The 13288-nt window shown below is 37.0% G+C and overlaps 4 protein-coding genes across 5 annotated transcripts in view; 1 reads left to right on the forward strand and 3 right to left on the reverse strand.

The window, feature by feature from the left end:
* The window catches only part of LOC104812668 (60S ribosomal protein L18a-like), a 2029-nt gene extending 1811 nt beyond the window's left edge, over positions 1–218 (reverse strand). The window contains exons 1-2 of the mRNA XM_010539944.1: positions 137–218; positions 8–27 (exon numbers count right to left, since the gene is read on the reverse strand). Coding sequence (XP_010538246.1) covers positions 8–27; positions 137–151 — 35 coding nt within the window. The 5' untranslated portion in view covers positions 152–218. The remainder of the gene's footprint in view (positions 1–7; positions 28–136) is intronic.
* Positions 219–1505: 1287 nt separating this feature from the next.
* On the reverse strand, positions 1506–3159 carry LOC104812669 (prefoldin subunit 6-like). Its single transcript, XM_010539946.2, has 5 exons — positions 3045–3159; positions 2853–2923; positions 2476–2600; positions 2174–2234; positions 1506–1828 (listed from the first exon to the last, which is right to left on the reverse strand). Exons 1-5 carry the CDS (start codon positions 3121–3123, stop codon positions 1772–1774), a joined length of 393 nt encoding a protein of 130 aa, XP_010538248.1. The 5' UTR covers positions 3124–3159; the 3' UTR covers positions 1506–1771.
* A 253-nt stretch (positions 3160–3412) lies between these two features.
* LOC104812670 (mannosyl-oligosaccharide 1,2-alpha-mannosidase MNS3) lies at positions 3413–7433 on the reverse strand. The gene is made up of 6 exons (XM_010539947.2): positions 7141–7433; positions 5352–6292; positions 4961–5222; positions 4626–4823; positions 4305–4453; positions 3413–4173 (listed from the first exon to the last, which is right to left on the reverse strand). The coding sequence occupies exons 1-6, from the start codon at positions 7216–7218 to the stop codon at positions 3924–3926; spliced, it is 1878 nt and encodes a 625-aa protein (XP_010538249.1). The 5' UTR covers positions 7219–7433; the 3' UTR covers positions 3413–3923.
* Positions 7434–11152: 3719 nt separating this feature from the next.
* Positions 11153–13288, forward strand: part of LOC104812672 (nudix hydrolase 25) — a 2836-nt gene continuing 700 nt past the window's right edge. The window contains exons 1-6 of one of the 2 annotated variants that reach the window (XM_010539950.2): positions 11153–11249; positions 11842–11944; positions 12064–12114; positions 12208–12300; positions 12438–12532; positions 13096–13284. In XM_010539950.2, the coding sequence (XP_010538252.1) occupies positions 11879–11944; positions 12064–12114; positions 12208–12300; positions 12438–12532; positions 13096–13284 (494 nt within the window). In that variant the 5' untranslated portion in view covers positions 11153–11249; positions 11842–11878. Of the gene's footprint in view, positions 11250–11291; positions 11564–11841; positions 11945–12063; positions 12115–12207; positions 12301–12437; positions 12533–13095; positions 13285–13288 lie in introns of those variants that run through there. The other variant, XM_010539949.2, reaches the window with a different exon arrangement.

Genomic DNA, 13288 nt, shown 5'->3' on the forward strand with positions numbered 1-13288 from the left:
TCTTCCGACAACCTGGTACTGGTGAAACTGCAAAAGAACACAATTACGAATTCAATCAGATTCGTCAAAACCCAGGAGATGAGGCAGAAAATCAACGGCGAAAAGATCCGAAACCCTGGAGAGATCATGAGTTTACCCTGAATGTGACCATTTTTTCCCTTCAGAGACTCCGCAGACAATTGAATCCTAGGGTTCCTGCGGCTTATAAGCGAGATCGTATGATAGAAATGCAAAAACCCTAATTTAAGACTTGTGTGAAGAAACAGCCCAATTAGATATCCAATGACCAAAATAGAGCCCATGAAGATTTCCAAGGCCTATAACCGCAAACCGTAATTTTGTATACCATACCTATACAAAAGAAAATGTATATGGTTTTTAAAGTTAAAAGTATTTTCTTTAGAAGTTTTCAATAAAACATTTAAATAACGTATGTATCCAGTGGTGGAGCTAAAAAAATTTCATTGGGACCATAATTAATATAATGTTCAAAACTATAAAAAATATATATCTTCACAAAAATATTTACGTTTTATATTTGAATTTTGCGATTTTTTTAATTTTTTTAAAATTTATTCATAATAATTTTATTTGTAACCATCTAAAATATATATATTTCAACTATACAAATTATATATCATTCTATATCATCCAAATCAATTTTTTCGGATATTAAAAAATTGATCTGATACTAACTATACAGTTAATATATAAGAATAAATTTATTAATATAATAAATATATAAAAAAATAAAACAAAAATATAAAAATTACTTAAATAAAAATCATAAATTTTTATATATATTTAATGTTGTTGTTTTTATTTTTTGTATTTGATTAATGATTGAATTGATGGTGATGATTTTTTATCCTATAAAAGAGAATCAAATTTGAAGAATAAAAATTATTTATAAAAAGAAAAAAGAAAAAAAAAAGATTGAAGAGAGTAAAAAGAAATAGTAAAAAAAAAGAGGGGCCATGTAAAAATTATAATGGGGCACTTTGTTTGATATTATATTATGGAGTAACTTATAAATAATTATTTTTTAAAATAAAAAGAAAGAGGTGGCTCCACTTGGTCCAACGTGAGTCCGCCCCTGTCCATATCGGATTTAATTTGGTTAAAATTCTTTTCAGTCAGATACGATTTTTATTAAATTTCATTAATAGCTGGAACTCAATGTAAAAATATTTTTATAATCAATCTAAACTACACATATAGCAGTAAAAATACATGTTTTTAACCTGAAGGCATAAAAAAAATATCCATTTGTAACACAAACAAAATTTAAGAAGAGCATTGGTTATTTCAAGATGACATAACATAAGGAAAACACCACATGAATCATCACAAACAAAAAAAAAAGACAAAACAATGTCCAAATCAAGGTTATTTGGATTTCCACTGTTTCAATTACAATTAATTTTATTACCTAATAATCAATTAAATCTTTGATTTTTTAAAATTTTATAAACTCGAATCTATATTTTTTATTTAGGCAAAACTCCATAAATCCGACATTTTTAACGAAGTTATAATTTTGAAAAATTACACCATCTCTATTTTTTTTTCCAAGGCAGGTAAAAACCGCACAAGAGACCTAAAGAGCAGTCTTTGACAATCTTTTCGGTATAAATCTCAACACAAACGCACCATCCCGATACATTTCTGCTTCCATGAAACTACCAGAGGAAGATGACTTACAAAATCGGATACCGATCGGATCCAATCCGCAGAAAATTGACCCGAAAATTCGAATGTTCGATTATTATTAGGCCTTTGCTTTTCCTGCCTGTAGAGATTGGAGCCTCTGTTGTAACTTCAATATCTGTAACAACAAAAAACTTTGATCAGTTGCACTTTGCAACTTCGAAATGAATTGCCAGAGTAACAGAGAAAGCTCATTCTAATCTTTTTACCGACGATAAACTCAATCCACAAAAGTGCATTTTCGGTCGAAGAACCCCCTAGAGATCCATGAACTAGTAAGGGTACTATAACTTCATAATACGAGCTTTGAAGCTAACATGCCATAACATTACTAGGGCTCCTCCCCAAAACGATACATACATCCTCGTAAGAACATATATATGTATGCGCCTAGATGTCTTTACGCAAGTATATATATCGTATCAGAGAATGTGCTGAGGAGGAGGGGAGATGAAAAACATACCGAATCTCTTTTGCTGTTTTGTTTTTCTTCCATATCTTGGAGAATTGCATCAAGCCGTTTCCTGCAAAAGAATATAAATAATTACCGATGCCCTGATAACGACATGTTTCTCCGTTGTTTAAATCGGCAGCATCATCAAGAACACTTCAAGATACCCGTAAGGATCACAGCGTTTACCGAAGAAACGAAGCAAGAGAACAATGGTGAGGGGCTAAGTATGACGAATATGACATGTTCGGCATGGAACTGAACTTAACTCGGTAGGATACATTTGAGTTTGAACGAGAGAGAACGAAACTTACAATTCGGCAGAAATGTATTCAATTCTTTTGCGAACATTTGCATTGGCTTCTGCCAAGTCCTGCTTCACCAGCACTGGACCAATCAGTTTGTACACGTTGGCCCCTTCTTCCAACAAATCCAACTCCTACAGAAACAACAAAAAGAACAAAGCTTCAACATGGGAGCTGGCTTTCAGACACTGGATGAAGAAAACAATAGCAGAAAAATATGAGCATTGGCATCAAATTCATCCCCTAATTCCAATTTCCCAGCCAGCATCAATCAGATTTGAACACAATCTCCGAACATATGGTTCTTCCAAGATTTCTGCGTTTTCTGGGTAATAAACAAACACTTGTGTAGCGACAACAGCCGGAGAAAACAGTGAGGCACATACCTTGAGGACGAGCTCATTCTCACCAAGTTGGATCGTGTACTTCTTCCTCAACTGGTGATTCTTCGCGATATCTGAGAAATGAAAAGAACGAACGCATCAGGATGGACCGCTGCCCAATCTGAGCACCGAAAACTAGGGTTTACAGCTCCGAGAATCTGATCTAGGGAGCTAATGAAGATCCAAGGAACTAACCTTTCTGAATTTTTCCGAGATCATTGGCTTTGTTCTCAAGGTCTCTCTGCAAATCCCGAAGAGCTGCTGATGAACTCATCGTCTTCGCCGTCGTGAATGTTGCCTCCTTGCTGCTGGTGGATCCGATGCATAAAAGCTGAAGCCTGTGTTCTTTAATTGGGCCGTTAATGGGCTCATAACGCAAAACCCACTTCCCACTTTTACAAGTCTATGGTAGACAGACAAAATTAGGCGAGTTATTAAATTAAATAGGGAATTTGCCTTGAACATTATTTCAATTTCACAAAATTACCATTAATCTCGTCGGATAAATCCCGTAAAAATATAATTTCGCAATTTAAAAAAGCTTCATTGGAAACCCAGGAAAATGTAATTGTTAACGAAAAATAGAGAAATTAGCTTCCCAATGAACAAGATATGCAAGGGTTTGATCATGAACAGCATTTTTAGTTCAAAAAAAAAAAAAGGCATTCAGCAGGGGAAAAAAAAAGCTAACTCTGGTCAGGATTGAACTCTAAAGCTTCACACTACACTTAAAAGGGGAATATCTCCATGAACAAAGGGTACCCCCCAAATGGAGAAAATCCACTAGGAACACAAACACTATTTAGTATCTACAGATCCATAATCTTCTTACTATGATGAGGCCGCTGCTCTCAGACAGAAACCCTTTAGAAACCAACCTCTGGTATCGACGTCGAGTATATCAGATGTGAAAAAAGCAGGTACCTTCTCGAGGGAAATAACCCGTTTTCCGAATACCCTGAAGCCCCGAACCCTCTCCCATCCGCCGCCTTCTCCAAGATTCTCTTTCGAAAGCAGCTTCAACAGTCTTCTTCGCTCGGGGCAGGTACAGTGAAAATGGTGAACCCCCTCCCCCTAGTCCGTGTTTCTTACCGGCAATGGATGAGCCTCAGTGTTGAAAACAAACTTATCCAATGGTATTACAGAGCTATCTCCAAAGAGCAAGTATAAGTATTTCAGGGTTTCCCCGAGGAAGAACGTCTCCATCTTATCCCTCCGGTGAGGAGGCACTGTGGTGACATCATCCAATGACGTGTATCCACCGGAATCAACCTTTGTATATTTCTCAAACGCTTCAAAGATCTGCCAGCCTTGCTCTCGGTATCTGCAGTGCAATTACAAGATGTAAGATTGTAAGGTACTTTCTGTTGGGTCAGCACAAGAATCTATTCTCTGTGAACATCTAGCACCACAATGACTGGGAAAATACTGAAAATCCAAAGGAGAGCTCCATACTTTGGGTCTTGTGTGATTCGATAAAGGACAAACAGTGATTCAACGGTTTCAGGACGCAGCAGATTGTGCCGATCAGCTTGCTTTATGATTATGTCATTTGCATACATGGAACTCTTGTTCCCACCACCAAGCCCGTCTTCAGAATAGTCCTGATTAATCGAAATCCAACACGATATGGAACAAATAAGTGAAAAGAAAATGCACAAAAGGGCAAACACCATCAAGTCAATCCCCTGCAAGCAAAATTTCCATTACGAAAATGAAGACATTCACTGGATATTGATTTCCTCATCTACACCGAAAAGGGTACACTTGACTGACCTCAGTATGAAAGTAAGCTATTTCTGGAGCAAGGCCAGTGGCAGTCACTTCATACATCTCAAAGCATGTTTTTGCTAAATCTTCTGCAAGCTTCAAGTTTTCCATGTCTTCGAAGGTCAAAAGATTTTCCTTCAGAGCCTTTTCCCTTGTGATGCCCTTGGTAGCACCAAGAGCAAGGGTCCCGGGCAAGAAGCATACCTGGAAAACAAATCAAGATCAATCATAAGACAGATGTCTGTATAACCAATCTCTTAACTGGAAACCGTGCATTTTGAAGAAACTCCCACATTTTGAGAATGTATCAATTAACCATTACGGGTTTTTTTTTCACATACCAAATGATCCATTTTTGGACTGAAGTCACTCTGAGATCCGTAAGGTAATTCCCCAACAAAGACCAGGCCGTTTGGAATTGATTTGCGCACGAGCAAATGCCTGACTCCTTTCATTGCCTCTATGTACATGTCATGCAAATATGTCAAATTACTGTTCTGCTTGGCTCCTTGCTGAAGCCACACTTTAATTAAATACTCATAGTAGCTATCACCACGGGAACCCAGCCTGATATTCTCTCCACTGAATGCTCCAGAATCAGGACTGCACCATGTAGCAAGAACACATCAAAAACCAAAAGATACATAGACACTATCATACTTGAAACAGAATTCAGTGAGCACAATGACATCACTATCAATTATATAGCTGTGAGTCTGGTGAGATGCAGACCTGATATAGATTGGAACAAGACCTTCTGTCTTTGGAAGGGTTTTTATATGAGATAGAACCTTCATCGCCTCGGTACTATATTTTGGATCACCAGAAATCTCACTGAGGTAATTAAACTCAAGCTGTAAAGTGGACACTTCTGCTGTACTGCTTAGTCCCCCAGGAGCAGGATGTGCTGACGAGTCATGCAGTACAACATCACTAAAGGGAACTGGTGTTGGGCTGGAAATAAAAGCTGATAGTAAACGATCAGCCAAATCTTTGGCAACATCTAGATAGACAACTGGTTTCGGTCCATTATGCGTCGAGTTCATCCCTTGCTCTCCTCCACTGAAATGGTATGCGCTTAAAAGGCCGCCAAGAACACGTATAGTAGTTTCAAATAGGTTAACCTGACCCTTTTTCTTAATTCTTTCTAAGAGATGGGTCTCCACCCATGATCCCGCTTCGGAAACAACATCATCGAGACCCATTATCATGGCTGTATCAAGGGCATCCACCACAGTAGCACCAAGCCCTCCTAGGCCATCTACTCCATGCTGGCTAACCGGCATAAGCTCATCATATCCCATGGCAAACTTTTTATAGCCAGACCATGCATGGATAAAAGCATCCTTCACGCTTTGCTGTCTGGCTCTCCATTTTGGATCAGAATCAGAAACCTTAGACCCATTAATAGAACTACCACTCAATCGTCCTTCATCAGGTGATAACCGAGGTGGAATCCTGGGAGCCCTTCTCAAAAGCTTCCCTAGCCTGAGGCCTTTGACAAAAGTGACCTTTCCTTTCCCATGCTCATCCAGAGCAGAATCATCCGGACCTTTACTTACCAACATAAGACATGCTAATCCAAAGACCAGTATTAATATAAGAAACTTCCCCGTACTACAGCTTGCACAGTTGCGTTTTGTGTTAAGGGTGAGCAAGCTTTGCGAAAGGACCTGGAACAAGGAAAAACCCCATGATTTTCCAAAGTGCAACGCCCAAAATAAGTAAATTGTAACGAAAGTGACAAGAAAACTAAGTACAGAAACATAACCTAGACAAAGATTTGATGTTTGGAAATGTATTTCATGCACACACACACACACACACACAACCAGAAGCTTCAAATCCTTCCATTACTAGATTTAAGAGTATGTTTCACAAGTTACCCGACTCTAGAACTGAGTGCCCACTTAATACTTCCTAATTGGACACCCAAAGAACCAGAGAATTTCCTACAATCTGTCTAAAACTAGAGACTATACCATAATCCAAGCTTCTCTGGGGATGCTGATGATTTCTCCGATACAAATTCACAGTTCACACAACCAGAAACCAAAAACTCAGGTTAGATCAATTAAAGAGGAAATCAAACGCAAAATCAGTTTTTAAAGTTTCATTTTTGCATGGAAGGAGCTTACTGATCCCGAGATTAAGGGGCTTGGCATTAATATGTGACAAAAGACACTTGACAGAAAAAATACTGACTTTACTCAAAATTCATACTTCCTACTTATGTCAAGTTTACAATGCTAATTTGCAATTTCACTGCTACGCGAATCCTTCAATTGTCTCACTCCTTGTTCTACCGCATGTATTCATGCTATTCGCTATTTGATGTTGATGCGAAGCAATTCAATTCGAAATTTAAAAGGCGAAACGAAGCTTAAACAATGCTAGCGAAGCAAGAACCGCAAGCATCAGATCCGCGGGAATATCATATCACGAAAAGGGCAGACTTTCAGCGAAACCCAAATCGAAAATCAAAGATCAGAGATCTGAGATACGGCAAACGAAGGCCAACCTTCAAGGGAGATCGATGGCGAAACTTGGCGTTGTCGTAATGAACATCTCTCATTGAGTAGGGAAGAGATTTCGACATGTTCAGATCGGGAAACAATGAAGATCGGCCTAGGGTTCTCTGCCGCCGATCTGAACGGGAGAAATTCCGGGGAAAAGAGGGAAAATTTCCTCGGGGATCAGTGATTTTGACGAGAAAATTTCCTCACCAAAAAAGATGACCGAGAAATCTCACACCTGCTCAAAAAGACTTTGACCATTCACCTAAGCTTGTAATCGCTCGATCGTTTCCAGGTTTTCTCGTCACTCGATTCCTTTTGTTATTATTTATTTATTTTTACCACCTCAATTTCTTCAAAGTTTTCTAATATAAATAAAATAAAATGATTTGCTATTTCCATGGTTTTAATTTTTTTCCCCTGAATTTTGTAACTATGCATTTTATAATATTTAAAAAAATTTATTTCGAATATTGTCAACCCCAGATAAGATCAAGACAATTTCTTTTACAAGGTAGACAAGCAATTTTAACGTCAATTTTACGTGACCAAGAAAGAGAACTAAATTCCAAAACTATGAGGCTTGATTCGTAATAAGAAAAAAATGTTGGGGCTACTTTATAATAATCTCTTTCAACTCGTGACTTGGTTTAGATTTTGCATTTGCATGGAAAGGGTATACATCATTATAACATGAGGTTCAAAGTATATGAGAAATTGGCATATTGAAGAGATCTCATGACTGTAATTACTTGCCTTGTACAATTTATTGCAGTAATCAACCAATTGGGACCGGTTTAGACAATTTCAATGGCAGAAATTGCCAAGTGCAATTTATTGCGGTAATCAACCAATTGGAACCGGTTTAGCCAATTTTCAATGTACAGTGAATCCATGTGGGGAAAAAAGATGAAGACGATGGACCGAACATGTTAAACTGAAGTTTACTTATTGAAGTAAAAGTTTTGCTACCTTTTTTGTTTTTAGATAACCGAATATCTTAAACCAAGGTCCAGATTCATCTCGGAACCGAAAGTAAATTAGGTGATTTGGAATATATACTCCCTCTCTAAATTTGAGGCTCGAATTCGAGACGGAACATATGTTTTATTCTCGTTTCACCGATTGAACTATCCTTAATTGTTTTGCTACCTTCTTTCTTTCACAAACCCTAAAACTCTATAAGATATTCCTCTAAAAAAAAGGAAAAAAAAACTGACACGGACAATATTTAAGAACCAAACCGTTGTACACAAAGAACAAAGAACAGACAATCACGGAAAAAAAACGGATTTTTTTTTCTTCGACCGGAAAAAAATGACTGCCATATTTCTTCTCTGTCATGTCCTAAACTTCACAGTTCCTTATAAACCCATGTTTAGATTATTCTTAATTTTTCATCATTGGATCTTCATCAGGCTAATCATCAAAATAAGCTTTTATAGTATACCGTCTCCCGGTATAGATCGGTTTATTTCGGTTTAGTTCACAAGTTCCCTCTTTTGCCTTCAAAGGCATATAAATAATCCACTCGATTAAAGTCATCTTTTTTATTATTATTTTACCAGCTGTGAATTAATTAATTATATGAGATAGGTGAATTTGTTCAACATCAGAATTAAAACCTTTCATAAAAAAGGGACATCTAACTTGTGTTTTGCTTTTGTAATTATAGACATACTCTACGTCCAATTAGGATGTCAAAACGAGTCGAGCTCGCAAGCCAACTCGAGATTGACTCTTTTTTTACCGAGCCGAGTCAAGAATATCTGAATCCGAATAAAAAATAGGCCGAGTGAGCCAACTTGCCACGAGCTGAGCCCAAACGAACTAGTTCGGTCGGCTCGCGAGCTGGCTTAAAAAAATTAGAGTTTCCTACGTTGAAACTTGAAAGTGTTGATATTGATTGGTATGTTATTTTGATTTGGAGATAAATTTTTTGTACATTGATTAAGATTTGAAGATGATTTTTTGTACATGGATTAACATCTGATTGTACATGGATGAATTAGGATTTGAAGATGGTTTTTTGTATATAGATGGATTGTGATCTAATCTATTTGAAGATGATTTTTTATATATGGATTGTGATTATGAATATAAGTATGATTTAATGTATTGATATATTCTTTTTTATGTTGATATATCATTTAGATATGGTTTTGTATAATTTGATATGATTTTTTAGTTATTTAGAAAAATATGATACCGGTTTGCAAGTCAGCTCGCGAACTAAAATAACTTGGAGTGAATCAAGAATTTTTTGGTTCGAATAAAAACGGGTTTAACAAATAGGGTTAAAAATAAGCTCATTCGAAACGAACCGATCTAATGCGTGTAGATGAACGATGCGAGGAATAAGATCTTTTTGCCAAATTTAATTATATATTATTATAATATTTGTTGCTACAACAAAAAAAGGCTGTTTTAGATTAGGATCATAAAAAAAAAGTTTTTTTCTTGATAATATTTAATTGTCGCCAGAAAAAAAAGTACAAAAAAGATGGTGGCCGCTTTATCCGTAAAGTGCAATTGAGTGCAATAATAATAATGACGATAATAATAATAATAATATAATTAATTGAGTGTGAAGTCAACGCCACCACCGCACGTTCGCCACCCTGTCACTCTCCGCGTGTTCTTCACTCATCGACTCCATCGTGCGCCGTATTCTATTCTCTTTTACTATCCTACGCTATATCGTGCGCTTTTTTTTTCATTCAGTTCGCTATCGTGCACCTTACATATATTAAATTAAACCTTATTAGGTATCGTTTTCGTTGTAATCTTCTTGTTTTTTTTTCGGTTGGTGATTAAATGAAACGAGTTTTCTGATTTAGGGAAGAAAATTCTTACAAAAGTGATGACAGAAGAAAGATAACAAAAATATCTTAAATTTTGGTCAATAAGGGTATTTAATAACTAAAACGAATTACTACATTAAAAAATTGAAAAAAAGGTCTACATCAATAATTTAGACAAACCCTAATGAAATATTTTATTTTCACAAAAAATGACATTTGTACTTCATGCAAATATTTGAGATATCGATGGATAATAGAAAAAATTCAAACCACTTAAACATAAATATAGTCATTTATCATTTAAATTTTCAACTTTAGCAGAATAAATTAGAAATAATCCTTATTCTTCGTATTCGATGTGCAAAAATATCATTTGTTTCGTTGTATTGTTATTATTATTATTAAAAAATATTCAAATATCGGGAAATTATAAGACATACGATGATTAGAGAAATAAATATATATGATCATCATATCTTGACAAAATCAAATGACACAACCATTACTTCTGTAATAATAATGTTGTCAAATGGACCACATCCCATTATTTTTCCAATATTGTCAATTGACATTACATTTTCCACCAACAAATTGGAATTATATTTTCCTGTATTTGTTTCAAATATTACTTTTCAAAGAAAGTCAACTTCTTTTATACTGAATAATATAAATAATGATGATCGTTTCATAATTTTGAAAAGTATTACATTCTAAACTGAAGTTAAATATTATTCCGCTTCATTTATTAAAAATCACAACCACCAATACAAAAAAAAAAAAAAAACAGTTTCAACGCTCTTCTACTAATCTTTCGATATATTAGTAAATTTGACTATTTGAGTGATTAATGGGTAACTACCGTTTGACGTTAGATTATAAATTTCTATATTATTATATTGATTTATTTTTTTTATATTTTATTTGTTTATTTCCTTTCTAATAACTGGAAACTCGATGTTTAAATTGAAGAAATTGTTGCAACTTTTCCTCCGTTCAGAAGAATAATACCACGTGGCAAAAGACCACATTGTGGGCCCGGCTCATTGAGAACGGTAAGAATTAGATTCCGTTTTGTCAGAGTCTCGGAACGCAGTAAACACCGTTGACAAAAAAAAGTGATAATTCATCGAAACGGCATCGTTTAAGCCTGATTCTCAAATCACACATATTTTACATATATATACGCACATACACATGTACATATAATACGTGTGCGTGTGTTTTGAAAAGCACCCCCGTACACACACACACAGGTTCTTCGTCACGGATTAGCTCTGTCTTGCTTTTTCGGAAGTCAAAAGATAAACAAGGTCTGTCTTTTTTTTTTTCTTCTTTTTTTTGTGCTCAAGTTTTTCATTTTCAGATCTGGGTCCTCGGATTATCTCGTGGGGAATAAGAAAGTTTTGACCTTTATGAGTTGATTGATGATTCTGTGTTGTGATTCGAGAAAATTGATGAACTGATGGAGTGATTGATTCTGGTTTTCTTTTCTTAGCGGGGGCAGTACTAGATTTCCTGGTTTTTTCCCTTCATTTTTTAAAATTTTGAGTTTGTTTTAGCAAAAAAAAAAAAACGGTTCTTTTGATCTTCCATGAGTCGCTAGATACATGATGATGATGATCAGGTTTGTGGGGGTGAATCTGACAGAATCTTTGATGAATCCATGGCCTGTCTGTGTCGATAATCGTAGAAGTGCAAATCATGATTCTGGGGTTTTGTGCTCTTCGATCATAGATATGGATATTCACTGAGAAACTGAGCACAGAAACTTGATTTGGAAGAGAAACTGTGGGGGTTCTTAATCGAATGAATTTCCTATGAATGGGAATGAAATGCTGTTTGACGATGCATGTTCATGAGTCTCATCAACGGGTACTGATTGATTGCAAACTCTCTGACCAGAAAACAAAGAACAAAAAGTGAAAGCTTTCGTCCATCCATGGAGGATCTGCCTCCTGGGTATCGTCCCAATGTTGGTGTCTGCTTGATAAACTCCGATAACCTGGTAATCATCCATCTTGGATTCTCTCTCTCTCTCTCTCTCTCTCTCTCTCTCTCCCTCTTCCTGTTTCAAGATCTCTGGAGTTTCTTGATCTGTTCTGTTTCAAATGTATTGTCCGAAAGGTGTTCGTTGCTTCAAGATTGAATGTTCCTGGAGCATGGCAGATGCCACAGGTGTGTCTCTTCGATTCTCTCTTCCTGTCTCTGGTTTCTTTTTACTCCTTCTCTTTGTAACCACTACGGATATGGATATGTACATATATACAGGGAGGGATTGAAGATGGAGAGGATCCCAAATCAGCAGCCATGAGAGAGTTAAAGGAAGAAACCGGTATTGTCTCTGCCGAAATCATAGCAGAGGTATGTCTTCTCCATATCTCTCTCTCTTTTTTTCATGTTCATACCGTTCCCGAGATGTCTCACACTGAATTGATATGAACAGAGGGTTTTACACAAATTCTGGCTGTGTTCTTTTTTTGATGAAATGGATACAAAAGGTTCCTAAATGGTTGACGTATGATTTCCCACCTGCGGTGAAAGCGAAGGTGAACCGTCTCTGGGGCGGTGAATGGCACGGCCAGGCCCAGAAATGGTTCGTCTCTCTTCCCCTTTCTTTCTCTTTCTTTTTTCCATTCTTGGTCATTGTTCCCAAAAGGTATCGGGTATCCGAGTTTTTCGGGTGTATCTTATCCCGGCTTTGTCCCTGCCTCCTTGGGGTTTCTCGGACTACCCGATCACGATTTTGTGAGGACCGGGTATCCGAGCTTCAGATGCTCGTGCAGACACAGTTATCCGGCCAGTAAAAGGAGGCAAGGAAAAGGTGAAAGAGGCGAGCCTCTTGCGTCAAGGTCGCTTAGGGTGGAGACGACATTGCTTCTCTCTCTCTTTTCACTCGAAACCAATTTTTCTTGGTGAGAAGTCTCGTCCTCTCCCATTCAAATCCATAAAAACCTGATGCCTCTTCTCTACTGCTCCACATCCCCTTGGCACGGGTAATCTCCAGTTGAAATCCGAACTCGAATCCAAAAGTCAGATTTTCGCCAGCGTCCCGTACTCATCCCGCTGGTGGATGAATACCCAAAATTTCGGATACACAAGATTGCAAGATGGATACTCGAAAGTAAAACTGAACGGAACCTTGGACAAATGGAACAGGTTTCTGATGAGGTTGAAGGAGGACGAGGACGAGAGCGAGATCAACCTAGCGAACAACGAGGCGGATTCGGAGTTTGCGGAGTGGAAATGGGCAAACCCCGACGAAGTGATCGAGCAAGCCGTTGATTACAAGAGGCCTACTTACCACGAAGTTATCACAACGTTCGCTCCCTTCTTGAACGACGTCGGAAGA

The sequence above is a fragment of the Tarenaya hassleriana genome, unplaced genomic scaffold, assembly GCF_000463585.1.
Source record: "Tarenaya hassleriana unplaced genomic scaffold, ASM46358v1 Cleome2, whole genome shotgun sequence".
NCBI lineage: Eukaryota > Viridiplantae > Streptophyta > Magnoliopsida > Brassicales > Cleomaceae > Tarenaya > Tarenaya hassleriana.